Here is a 14,010-nt window from a genome sequence, read left to right on the forward strand (position 1 = left end):
TGACAGCTTAATCTGTGGGATGATGTTCGTTATTCCAAAGGTTCGATAATCCAAATATGAAAGGTTTGTTAATCTGAAAATGCAAAGACGATGCATGCTAACGAACCTTTAGAAATACGAACCTTTTGGATCAACAAACCTTCAGAATAATGAACCATATTTATTTTTGGATTAACAACCCCCTTGGAAATAAGGAAATTTGGGATAATAAACTGAAATCTAATTCTTGTGTGCCATAGGCAACCCATACGCAGTATTGCCTGTCATGGCGAAATAAATGTTAAATCTTTATAAATTATTGAAAGCATGGATGACACTCTATAACGTTAACAAGCCTATTAATTTATGTCAACATAAAATTTGTAAGAATGTCACCAATAATCAAACAATTTCTTATCTTTGATTCCAAAATAAATCCTGTGCAAGGAACGAAAAGCAATTTAGTGACCGCCTTGGAAAACCTGTGGTTTATTACAAGAGTTGACCTGTGTAACGACCTGCTTTGCACAGTGAGGTTTTACAGCATCATGATTCAGTTTACTTGAGTGGTTAGTATGCCAGAGTCAGGTCTTCTGTTTAACCCCCACAGTGCATTGTGAATGAAGTCAAGTACCTTTCATATTTTGATGCATTCAATATTCACTCTTTGTGCCAGCTGGTAAATGCCATAATTTTGAAGTGTGAGCAAGGTTCTGATCACTGGGGTACCTTTGATCGAGATTTTTGACCTTTCTCCTCATCCGGACTGTAGCAATTGGTCAATTGAATAATTGGCTTACAATAGGTGTGAAAACGCAACTCAGCATCACGGTCCTTTGGGAACCATGGAAACACGATGACCCTGTCAGGGAGGAGGAGTGCTCCTTGCTTCCCCCATCCGGCCGATTCCCTGGAGGAGAAGGGGATGGGGGCTGAGCTGAATTGAAACAAGAATTATCCCCTCCTCCATATTGATGGGCCAGCCTCGTTTATCATCCCTTGTGCCTGTGAGCCGGTTGAGGTTGCTTGAGGTTGGTGCCTTACACCAAGGGGCATTTCCATTCCCCATCCACCTCTCTCAATCTACCAGAAAGAAGACCATTCTTACCCTGCCCCCCCCCCCCAAAAAAAAAACAAAACAACAACAACAACAACAACAACAACAACAACAACAACAACAACAACAACAAAACAGATAAAAATAGATAAACAAATGAATAAAAAATAAATGTAAGAAGATTTTTTTTATCCGCTTCTGATCAAATATGAGACCTTACATAAGATAAAAATTGTCAAAAACAAATGCTAGACTAGTGCTAGTACGATATGAAATTGTTTGACAAATGCTTTTTGTGAGTATTCATTCAAGTGGAAAAGCATTTGTAGAGGGTGTGTTTCTGAGGTAATGCACGATTTATTTTTCAAAAAAAAGAATGGAAACTGATGACAGAGAGGTACAGATTAAGGAAAATCATACTAGTTCAATGTCCAATTATTTCCATTAGTAGATGAGCTTGAGTGAATTCAGTTATGCCGCAGGCTTTATGGAAATATGCACCAATGAACTTATTAGGACTAGTACGTCATTTCATTCAAAGCTACCTGCAATGGTCCAGTCCACGTGAATTAAGTAAGATCCAGAATTGGATTGCTGTAGCATTTCAGAAACTATGGTAGCTTGCTTGCTCACCTCTTTCAGTTTGTGCTAGGTTAATGTCAATTAAAAGGGATTTTAGCCCAAATCTGTTTAAAGCTTCAGTAAGTTTGTGAAGATAATATGAAGAGAATTTCACAAACTTTATCTTATTAAATGAAAAGTAAACATTTGCACCATTTGTAACTGACATAATGGTAAGGGTGATATTATTCCCACTAATTTCTGAAGAAAGTTAGTCAAGTACTCTTCCAAATGCTAGAAAAGAGAAAATAAGTTGAATTTTCTTTGTAGTTTCTTTGTATTGTTCCTTTGCAGTGACATTACGGATCATTGTACTCTTCTTATCCACAAATGATGTCTCTTTGATCCAAGCAAAACTGTTAAAATTCATAACTTTTGGACATATCGTCAATTTTTCCTCTGACCAAATTGATGTGCTCTAACATTTCTGCATTTATTAAACCCGTGTATTATATATTTGAGGTAGATATCCTTTTAATTACCCCAAACATGACTGCAGTGATATACAGGCCATTACTTCTTGATAAAAGAAGGCAGTGTGTTGGACACATAATGTAAGGCTGTCACAAATCTTGCCATTTGTGTCATAATTGTTATGTGATAAGTTACATTGCTTGGCTAAAAGATCCCAAGTTATGATGTCCTCAATCCACACATTAGGGTAATGAGGCACACACGGGATTCTCTCTTTCATATACAAAGAGCTGAGCCATTTAATGAACTGAACTACTTAAAGGAGATTAGAAAAATCTTATTCTGTCAGAGAATTGGTTTAGATGGCTCTCGGTCCAGACTGCTCATGACTTGAGGCACTAATCCCACTTTGTGTCACCTTCTTCCAATTTGAGAATAATTGTCCATATTCTGTGTCAAGTCTTGTTTGGAAAAGTACACTGGGCGGTACTATTATATTCTTGGAGAGACAGAAGGTTTATTTCACCAAGTAGCATTTATTTTCTCACAGCTAACATGACAGTAAATCAGTGTTAAGTACCTTCTCATGCTAATTTTTCCTCTTTCTCTGCAAAGATTTCGTCCCAACTGCATGCCTTGTTACCTCCTGTTTGTAAAACATGCTTTCATAGCTAGGTAATTTGAACTTAATGATGTGAAGCCGAATCCATACAAAATTCCATGAATCAAAAGCCCATTATCACCACAATATAGCCCATAATTGTGATGCTCCCCTTTTTTTTTCTAGAAGGCACCCTGGACAATTGAGAACAGGAAAAAAAAATAGTGGCTGGGATGGAGGAGGGATGTATGAGCATCATTTGTGTGAGCGGAAGACATAATGAATTGATACCTAATTACCATCACGGGTTGTGGAGAGGGGGCGGTTCTGTTTGTGTGCTAGATGAGAGTATTATGTCTCTTAGTTGATGGGGATGTGGGCCAGGGGAATTCTCTTGCCCATTTTTATGGCCTCCCATGTTGGAAGAAAATAAAATACTTTTTTTTTTCTCTCTCTCTTTTGCTTCCTTTCTTTCTGACTTTTCGTTCAATCGAGCAAGCATCAGAAAGTGAGGAGGAAAATTCATTGGATTTTGTCACCCCTTTCCCCTGACTTCAAGTCGCCTTGGGAGAAAAAGAACCCCTCATCCCATGTTTCTTGTGTCCAAGGAGAATGGCGGAATGAATAGGTCAAAGAAAAGTGCAGGTTGAAAAGAATAAGGTCTCTCCATTTTAGTCGCTAACCAAGAAATACATTGATAAATTTGGGTGCCGTCTTTTTCTCTATGGCTTGTTTATTTGTATTCACAAAGAACATCACTCAAAGTTCATATTCTTTTACACTTGGTTTGATAAGTATGCATCAGATTATCTTTCACTATGTCCTGATGCCTGCAACTTTTTTTGTGCTCACCATCATTAGCGGAGAATATTCAACTTTTACTCCCTGCATACTGCATTTCCTCTTTGATAAAAGTTTCCTCATGCTTAGTGGAGTCAGATTTTCCTCTTTCCAATTGATTATTATGATAATTGATTGATTGCATAATCGATTTGTATATGTGACAAAATGTAATTTCTCATAAAGAAAAAATAATATATAGATTGTTAGCAAACTCTGCTGTCTGATATGCTCAAGGTGGAACAAATGTTTTACTCTGAGACTGAAAGTTTTTAAACATCTTAATATGGTTTGATAGTCACAATATAATCTCCTTCATTGGTTATCACTTGTTTGCAAAAACTGTCTGTCTCTATGTCTGTACAAAAACTTAGTTTGCTTTTCTGCAACACAGTCTGGTTGTGTATGGACATTTGTAGAAAAATTGCCTGTAAAAAATGTTTTTATTTTCGGAGTCTTGTTGTTTCGATATTGCATGCATTAGTTCGAGAACTAATGCATGTTTCCATAGGGCTGAATCATTCAAACTCTTGTCTTAATGTAGCAAAAAGCACCAAAATTTGAAGATTTGTGTGTGTGTGTGTGTGTGTGTGTGCGTGCGTGTGTGTTTAAGGCATACGTATGCTGCTATGAAATAATCCTTGGAAAGTCACAGCAATACAAACAAAGAAACAGCAGGACATGAAAGAATTTCTTCTTTTTTTTTCATTGTATTTGAGAAGTCAACATATCCCCTTCTCACCATGTCAAAAAAGAAAACAAAACCAAACAAAGAGCTTTTCCCACCATAGTTCCATTATACCTTTGCATTAATATTTCAAAGAGTGGATAATCTGATCAGCAAAGAAAAATATTTGATCACTTATACATCTGTGCTGAAATTTTTGACTGAAAAAACAATGACAAACATCCAACTGATTTTAAGCTGCAGAGATCTAAGAAACATACATGGTGAAATAATATCATCAAAGTTGTGAATCCAGAATGCGATATTATACTGAAGTTTAGATAAATGTTAAAGAATGATGTGTTAAGAGATTGGTTGAAAATGTAAATGTGAAAGTTTGTTTCACTCTGATATAAAGGGCATTGCTGTTCAAAATCCCCTGCAGGCTGACTGTACTTTTCTGTACTTTGGAAGAAATTTATGTCTGCTTCATTTGGTATGCAGGTAGCAAACTTGCTCGCTCATTAACTGCAAAGATATTGGCAAGGGAGTCTTATTTAGCAAATATTTTAAACTAAGAAAATCTTCAGAAAGAGGCACTTATAGATTCTCATCATTCATTACAATTTGTACTCCAAGTTCGACAAGGGGGAGGGGTGTGAACTTAACACCTTTTGACAGGGGATTAAGCATTTAGGTTGAGGTTATATCATGACTAATGATCATTTGTGAAAAATTCAACGGAGTCCTACGGGATTTTGGAGTACATATAGTCTGCTGACCCCGTGGTACATTCTTCTGCACTATCGCCAGGACAAAGCCCTGCTGTGCAGACTGCCCCCATAGACTTGTAGGCCATTAAAGATCTGTGGTGTCTAATGGAACATCATTACCATAAATCATTGTGTGTTTTCTTATTAATCTGACTATGGTTCCCATTCGATGTCTCTTTGAGTAGGCACATGTCCAAATCAATAATGCAGCAGTCGATGGTCCTGTCCCTTCATTGTGGTCGCTGTCATGAGGGGTGGGTTTAACATCCTTTGGGAGGCTGCTCCCAGTATCTTAGGGATGCCTCCACCGATGAATGCCCCAGTTCAAGTCTGCAAAGCCCTGGCACTAAAATCCTTGTGACAGCTCTCCCATTTATGTTACAAGAAATGTTAAGATCTAGCTCTAAGCTAAATTAGGAAATTTATCTAGTGCCATGTATCTGCTTTGTAATGTTAATGCTAACACTCTGTTTGGATCTTAGACTAATGATGATTAATCTTCCATCAGAGTGGTGCTGTTTCATTGTAAGAATAGAAAATTATCATACTTGTAGTATAATGGTACATAAATGAAGAGATTTAAGTAATAGAAAAGAGGTTTAAAAAAAAAATGTCTTGGCTATGTCTACCCTGACACAAAAAAGTATGTGTCTCCTAAATTCTTCAGACTTTCTAGTCACAGAAATGAAAATCTATGTCAATATCAATTCATGAATACCTGTGCAGCAAAAAAGAAAAAGTTTGTGTGCAGAGAAATCATCAATATCTCTGTGAGCCGCACTAGTCCAAATTATTTTGGACCAATTGTGAACATCAGTCTTGAACAAGTGAAATTCCAATATTTGTTTTCTTGTTAAAAGTCTATCTTTTAATAAACCAAACTATTTTTGGGCTAGATTTACAAGTGCTTCATACTGAATTGAGGAATAATCAGCATTACAAAGGAAATTGGCACTTTAGAAGGCATTCATATCTACTGCATTACAAAGATACAGTGTACTTCAGGTACAGATGAAAATGCCACATTTGATTGCACAATGGTTGCTTTCTTTAGAAGATGTTGAAGAAGGAAGACAAGTTCTTTTCTTCACATTATTTACATCGAAATTTGTTCAACCACTATTCAACAGCAAATGCAAAAATGGAGCAATATTAGTGACTGTTTTAACTTGTTAAAGACTAGTCCTGCATACACTCAGGCTGGTGTCAATGAGAAATCTGTTTTATAGCGAAATCTGCTCATCCTCAATGGGTTAATAAGTACTTTCCTTATGCTGAAAATTTCTGATAATCCTTGCAATGCAAGAGTACAGCTTAGTTATTTAGCCCTTAAGGACCTTTTGGCAAAGTAATGTTTGAGCATTTCATGACTGAATGGTTGGTCTTTTATATGTTTTTGAAGTTTCCTTAAAAGATAACTTACCAAGCACATAGTAAGCGAATTCCTTTTCCTGACAACACCTTTCAATCGTTATTCTGACATACTTTCATCCAATTTAGCTGTAATTGGAAATTTTGGACTGAGAGTTGAGTATTGTTTGTAATGAGTGAAGCAGCTATGAACATGGTAAATATGACAACATAGTTTATTCTTAGAACATTTAGCTGAATCATCATATAGCTACATCATGTAGACAGAGATTTCAGAATTTGATTAAATATATCAAGTTATTTTCATCAGCATTCATTGGTACAGCCAAGAGTTTCAATCTTATTCATCATACTTACTACATTGAACAATGAACAATGCTGACAAAGTAACAATGCAGTCAGTAGCAGAAAGAGTTCTCCATTTATGACAATACCAACTCTGGTGATAATGCCATACAGTGAGCTCTTACACAGATAATTTTTCCTTTTTAGTCTCACAATTTAGTATTGTCATAAAAAAAATAATAATAATAACGCACTCAAGTCCATTAATGTTTACTTGCCTACGTACTGTAAAGCAAGATATTATTGCGCCATGATATTTTTTGCAAATTGCAGCCAATGGCCTTTTTCCCGGCATGCAATTTTCTCCATTTGCCTCTGGCATTCAATGCATATATTTTTTTATTTATTTATTTATTTATTTCAATATTCTTTTAGCAGGGTAGCCCTTTCAGTTGGTTAACTGTTCTACCAAGGGGCCCTGCTCACATTATGTACAGATAAAAATGTCATGAACATCAAAACAGAGTACAAACAATGAAATAACTTATACTACAAATCAACCACTACACCAAAACAAATATATAAACAAACTCAAACATTAATACAATTACAGCTTAATAACAGCTTGATAGGGCAATCAGAAAGTATTGCCACTTCACCTACCCCCCCCCCCCCTTACAATCAATATCATACAATATCAAATTTCGGTCTTCATTATCATTACTTCATACAAAAAAAAAAACCACACAAACTTAATTAACTTAGTGATATATATAACACAAAATAACATAAAATCTCAGTTGATTTTAATACATTTTCCATATGCATACTTTCATAATCGTTCAATCATGCTGAGTACCCAGCATAATTTTTTGAAAACAGACAATGACTGCGCATTTCGAATAAAATTTGGCAAATTATTCCACATATTTGAAGCTTGATAATGAAAAGAGTTCTTAAAATAATCTGTTTTGGGGACAATCATAAATAAGGGACAATTAATGGCATATTGTGTATGAAATGGTGTGTGTCTTACACAATTAATTGTCTGAGATAACGTGGGCTCATCCCATTGATTATCTTATACAAATATATGCAACTCTGGTACTGAACTCGTTGATGTATTGATTGCCATTGTAATTTGGAGAGCATTTGCTTATGTGGCATTAATATACTGGCTTTCAGAACGATTCTTGCATACCGATTTTGAAGTTTTTGGAGTTTATCCAAATGACAATGTGCACTTCTACCCCAAACAACAATACAATAATCTATTTGTGGCAATATCAAACTATTATATAACAAATGCATTATACTTTCAGGCAAATGATATTTAATTCTATGAATGTATCCAATTATCCGAGAAATCTTACTAAATACTGCATTGATATGCTTATCCCATCTGAGATTACTATCAATAGTCACACCTAAATATTTGAATGAATCAACATGTTCAATACTACAACCTTTATACACAATATGCAACTTATTCTTCTTTATCCTCCCTTTTGATCCAATTAACATTACTTTTGTTTTTTTTTTTTGATATTCATAACAAGACAATTCATAACAAGACAATATAGTTTAGACAAGAACTTTCATGTGCATTTTAATGTCATGAATCTTGGTCTCACGAGATTAAAATGCATGTGAACATTCCTCATTTTAGTGTATATGAGAGCATGGTGGTTGTGGGAGTGTGTGTGTGAATACCAGATCAGATTAAAAACTTTGTATGTGGTATCCCAAGGGTTAATGCAGCACCCATTTTCTGAGGATACATTGTAAGAGTTAGTGTGGTATCATCAAATTAACCCATTGCTACTCACTTCCCACCCAGGTGGAGCTAACAGGTTGCTCCATCTTTGACTATGTTCACCCGGGGGATCACATGGAGCTAGCTGACCAGCTTGGCATGAAGCTGCCGCCGAGTAAACCAGCATCATCTCCGTCCAGTACCAATGCCGACGGCAATTCAAACAGCTCGGCTGCTGGCAGCCCCGGTATCACTGCTTCCTCCTCGCCACAGGGTAAGTAACGGCTGGTTTCCCCTCCATCATCCCCCCGTCTCTCTCTTGTGCTGAGAAGAAAATGAGGATGCATGATTGCATGCTTAATAACCTGAGAGTGTGCCTTCTTTCTCCATTTTCTTACCAGAAACTAAAGGCATGATTAGATGATACCATAATTTTTAGTTATTCTGTTATCAATATAGATGTAATTTTCACCTTTTTTTTCCACTGAGTAATATCATTGATGAAATATAGATATGTAAGTACACTAAAATGGATATACTCTAATAAAAGAAGGGAACAGTCACAGGACATGATTTATGAATGCCATGCAATAAAAAAAGAATGCAACTGAAGAATATGAGAAAAGAGAGAAGTGGGGAAAGAATGTACAAAGAGAAGATATCAGAGAGGAAAGATGGATAGAGAAGAAAAGGTGAACACAAGTATGCTAATTAGGACATGTAAATGGAAATGAGAAAAAAAAATCTGTAAGAATGTGTGTGACAGGATATAAAGAGTAGACAAAAGAAATGAAGATTTTTATGAAATAAGATTACTAATAAAAAAGGTAGCAGAGAAAAGAAAATCAGGAGACTACTAAAAGAAAATACAAAGAAAAATAGAAAAATTGGGGGAAGTGAAGCAATAGGACATGTGCAAAAGATGAACAGAATTTGCAAAGGGAAGCATAAATTGCAAAAACAGAATAAGAAGCTCATAAAGGGTTATATGGTAACAGTCTAAAGAAAAAACTTGAAAAACCATACATAGGGAAAGAAACTGAATACCACAGTTTTATGAATAAAGAAACATTGAATAAGCAAGGATGAAGATAGAAAATAGAGTAACGATAACGTAAATAAACTAATTTTTCCTCACAGCATGGCAGTAAAATTTAAGAATACTGAGGTACTTTATGCTTCTATGTGAAACATATTGAACATTCATTTTGAATCCCATTCAGCAAATTTGCATCTATCTAAAAAATGAGAAAATTACAGTTGAAGCATCAGAAATGATTCCTGTTTTTCCCATTCCTAAAAAAAAATCTAAATAAAGGAGAACCATCATCATTGTGATTGTTATTGTTGAATCAATTTTGATAATCATTGTCATTATGGTTATATTCTGTGGTCATATCCATTATAATTCATATTGTATTAATGCTATATGCATGGTGTAACGATAAAGCTGGCAGAAAATGTAGGAGTGGTTTAACCTGTAAAGGTAGTGAAAAAGATTGGAACGTGATCTTTTACAGTGCAGTCATTTAGTCTTAGATTATTAATGAATGCAAGACAAATTGAGCATATACCAACAAGCGCAAAATGTCTACAGCCTATGACAGTAGTTGTGTTATAATAAGCTTACACAGCCATTTCATGATGTACAATGGATGTGTCCATGCTGATATGGGTAGATGGGGACTTTAGTGAGTTTTATCATTTATTCTGAATTCACCTGAAGTTGCTCTTTCCAAGTCATGCTAACCCTTAGCAAACTTGTGGTAAATTTATATCACACATACTATTTCCTTCCTAAAGTGCATAGAGGGTTTTTATTCTTTCATAGTGCGTCAATTTTACCTGATTGTCTAATCTAAATCTCTTTCATTCATCTCAACAAACTATATCCTACATACTCTTTTGTCACTGACTTCTATGTATAGTGTATCTCATCTGTTTGTGTTCAGCTTAAACTTTCAGTTTTCTGTTTTAGAACACCTGTCTTTACTAGTTTAACAGTAATGAATATAGATATATTAGTTACTGTAAAAGTGGAAATTTTCGGGGTGTTGAAATTTTTGCACATTTCGTGCAACCAGAAGCTAGCGCGTAAATAAAAACACGTGAAAATTTTTGCGTGCCATATGTCCCAGTACTTGATGTCTTGATTGCGCGGAATTAAAAACACGCACAACCATTCTTACCCGGCCAAGCGCGAAAAATTAATCGCGCGAAAATGTCCACTTTTACAGTAACATTCATAGTGCTGGACATGTGTAACTGCCCTTCCATAGTTTCCTTTTTAAAATCATCTTTGCACATCATAGCACATGCATGCTTATTGGACCGTCACTGTGGGTCAATATCATTGTGGTATTTATCTCATTTCTGTCATTTTGATAGAATTGTTTGTCTTCTGTGAACTAAAATCTATATCAGGGACAGGTTCCATTTCACAGGTTTGTTCCAGTCTGTGATTTTACTTACGCTCTTATTTTAACCCATTGAGGATGAGTTGAATTTGTTATAATGCTCAAATGCTCATTTCTCATACACACCTGTCTGAGTACATGTGGGGCCAGTCTTAAACAGGTTAAACTGTTCAAATGCAGTTGTTTGAGTGTAACAATTGTTACCACCGTAGTAAACAGGACTCAAACTCCAGTATTACTGCCTATGGTGCTGAAGGATGCCCGTTGTGGTTTTAGCTGTGCGACACATTTCTTTGTTGATAATCCTCGGTATTGAGAAAAGACCGCCTGAGGCATTCCATCCCTCATTTATACTTGTCTGTGGCCAACCCTTCCCTCCTGGTGCCTCGGGGTAGAGTTGGTAGCCACAGGCACTGTAAGTAGGATAAAAGACTTTGAACTGCTTATATCTTGAGCAAAATCCACCTGTTTCTGCAGAGAAAAGTGCAATAACTGTGCCATGCAAATGTCTAGGGTACAATTTCCTCTCCTAGTGTTTTCCCAATTTTAATAGTCAATATTTGAATATTGATTTAACCTGTCTTTGCATTTCGCTTTAAGAAAATCTGATAATTCAGTGGTGATATTTGAAAGAAAAAGTGTGACCAGCAAATTGTCCAATTTTTGAGATCTCTCAAATGTCTAGGACAAATTAGCTCGTCAAGGTCGAGCTGTGCAGAAAAAGGTCCGCCGGAAACTCAAGATGCGTAAGATTGCACGGACAAGAGGGACTGAGCACATCTTCGCCAGAGAATACGATATGCTGATGAAAAATTCATGAGCCTCGCTCACATTCTGTGTAGTTTTCTCTTGTGCTGCCTCCCTCCACTGTCTCTCATTCAGTCTTTCTCCCTTTAATCTGTTGAGACTGCCAAACAAATCGTTCCTCTGCTCCAAGATCAAATATGTGTACTGCACTTCGATGTGTTTCAAACATGCATTTTCCAGCCGACAATTTCGGATGTGTACCGGTTGCGAGAGAAATCAATAAAGGCTTTGCAGGCAAACTTGAGGTTTTTTGGATGCATGTGTCAACAAAGGGCAGGAGAAAATCACAAGCGGGTTCAGACTGCTCCTAAACACTCGTTTGCTTTGCTGCCTTCTTGTACCCCCATCTCTCAACGGCCCTCGCTCCTCCTCCCCTTAATGCAGCGGGACGCCTTCTCCACCTCCAGAATTTCGAGCCCTTCATTACCATAAAAATTTGTTAAAAAGTTTGGGTGTCTTCCGAGTGTTACTCTAGAAAGGGAACATCCATTCCTGATGATGGCATCATGAAGAGGAATACATGAATATCAGAAAGCTGGGTGGGGGTGACGATTTGATCAAAATGGGAGCAATTATGGGGTGGGAAATGTATCAACATGTTTGCAGGTAACGAGGGAAATTGAGTGTATCTGAAACAAGGTTGTGTCTGAACTTTTTTGCCCCAATTTTGACAAATAATTGAAAGCACGGTGGTATCATTTGATATTTTGACCCTTCAACACTTTATCTCGCTCATTTTAGAAACGTAATGATTTATCATCCATTTATGAAATCTCAGCAAATGTTTCATGGATGCATTTTTTTTTTTATCTGTTGTATATATGATTCATATTTCTTAGGAATGGGGTCTTCAGCATCATCATTTATTTATATATTTATTTCAGTATTCTTTTAGCAGGGTAGCCCTGTCAGTTGGTTAACTATTCTACCAAGAGGCCCTGCTCACATTACATTGCATGTACAGATTAAATGTCATGAACATCAAAACAAAGTACAAACAATGAAATAACCTACACTACAAATCAACCTCAAATACTCAAATACAAAAATACAAACAAATTCAAACATTATTACCATTACAGCTTGGTTGGGTAATCAGGAAAGTATTGCCACTTCACCTACCCCACCCCCACCACTACAATTGTTATTATTCAATGCCTTCAGACTTTGGAATTTACTCCGAGAGGTGTGGTGTTGAGAATTCCTCTCCTTTGGCTGCCATGACTGAGGTGATTTGAGCAATTCTGAAGATGAAATATCTCTCACAATATTAATGCGTACTGTATATGCCATATATTTAGCGAGTCTAAATTTTCGCAAATCGGAACTGCCCGACGATTTCGCAAGTGGTTAAATTCGCGACCGTGGAGTCGTGTACTGAATGGAGAAATGTATACGCGTACGTCACATTCATAGTGTGATCAGAGTCAATATTTTCGTGTGTCTTTAATTTCGCAAATACCGGCCACCTGACTCACGAAATTCGCAAAAATAAAAACCGTGCAAAATATTCAGCGTATGCAGTACGTATGTGATTTGAATAGTATCAAATCTTTGTGTGAAAATTTAAACGCTGGTACTATGGTTTATGTGCTGCAAATAGAAGTTGTCAGTTTAAAGAAAAGATAATAAATAGTTGTAGTAGGGGGAAAGGAGTATGCAGTCGGAACGCATGAATATTTGGACTTATCATGACAAAATATGGCTCTTCATCTTATGGTGTCAGATGTAGCATACTATGTGGAATGAAAATAGTTTTGATATATACATGTACTTCACTAATTTTAGGCATGTACTTCTCTTTTACAGTGTATATTCAAATGTCTATATGGGCATGCTGGGTTATTTGGGTTTGATGTAAAAAGAGAAATGCAAAATAAGATCATGCATTACGGAGATTGAAGGGGGTGTATGCTCACAATTATCTAGAGCTTCTTTTGAGTTTATTTCCAAGCTGCTCTTTGAGCGCATTTCATATTCTTACAACACACTTCCACTGAACAATAACACAAATCTGGGCCCCATTTTATCGAAAGATAAAATTGATTGTAAATTCCCTTACCACGCAGGCTGTCATAAACTTATAATAGAAATCAACTATATAATTAATTATAGCTCTTCATAAAACAAGGCCCAGCAGTCATAAAATAGAAATCAAGTTTGTAGATGTTTTGTGCACACTTTTGCTCGTAAAAGTTGATTTACTTTACTTCTTCAACTGAGTTATACTGTAAATTTCATTCAAGTATAAAATGTGAGAATCAAATCCTGGAAATCACAACAGGCTCTTTGAAATAGTAATGGTAAGAATAACAACAACAACATCAACAACAACAACAACAACAACAATACTACTACTACTACTACTACTACTACTACTACTACTACTAATAATAATAATAATAATAACAATAATAATAAA

General features: G+C 36.1%; 1 protein-coding gene across 1 annotated transcript in view; it reads left to right on the top strand.

The window, feature by feature from the left end:
- The window catches only part of LOC139737546 (uncharacterized), a 129,245-nt gene that overhangs the window by 80,255 nt on the left and 34,980 nt on the right, over positions 1–14,010 (top strand). Inside the window, exon 6 of the mRNA XM_071648222.1 lies at positions 8,449–8,638. Within this exon, the coding sequence (XP_071504323.1) occupies positions 8,449–8,638 (190 nt within the window). The remainder of the gene's footprint in view (positions 1–8,448; positions 8,639–14,010) is intronic.

This window comes from Diadema antillarum, unplaced genomic scaffold, assembly GCF_040938485.1.
Source record: "Diadema antillarum isolate AM-2024a unplaced genomic scaffold, OU_Dant_1.0 seq00000696_RagTag, whole genome shotgun sequence".
Lineage (NCBI taxonomy): Eukaryota > Metazoa > Echinodermata > Echinoidea > Diadematoida > Diadematidae > Diadema > Diadema antillarum.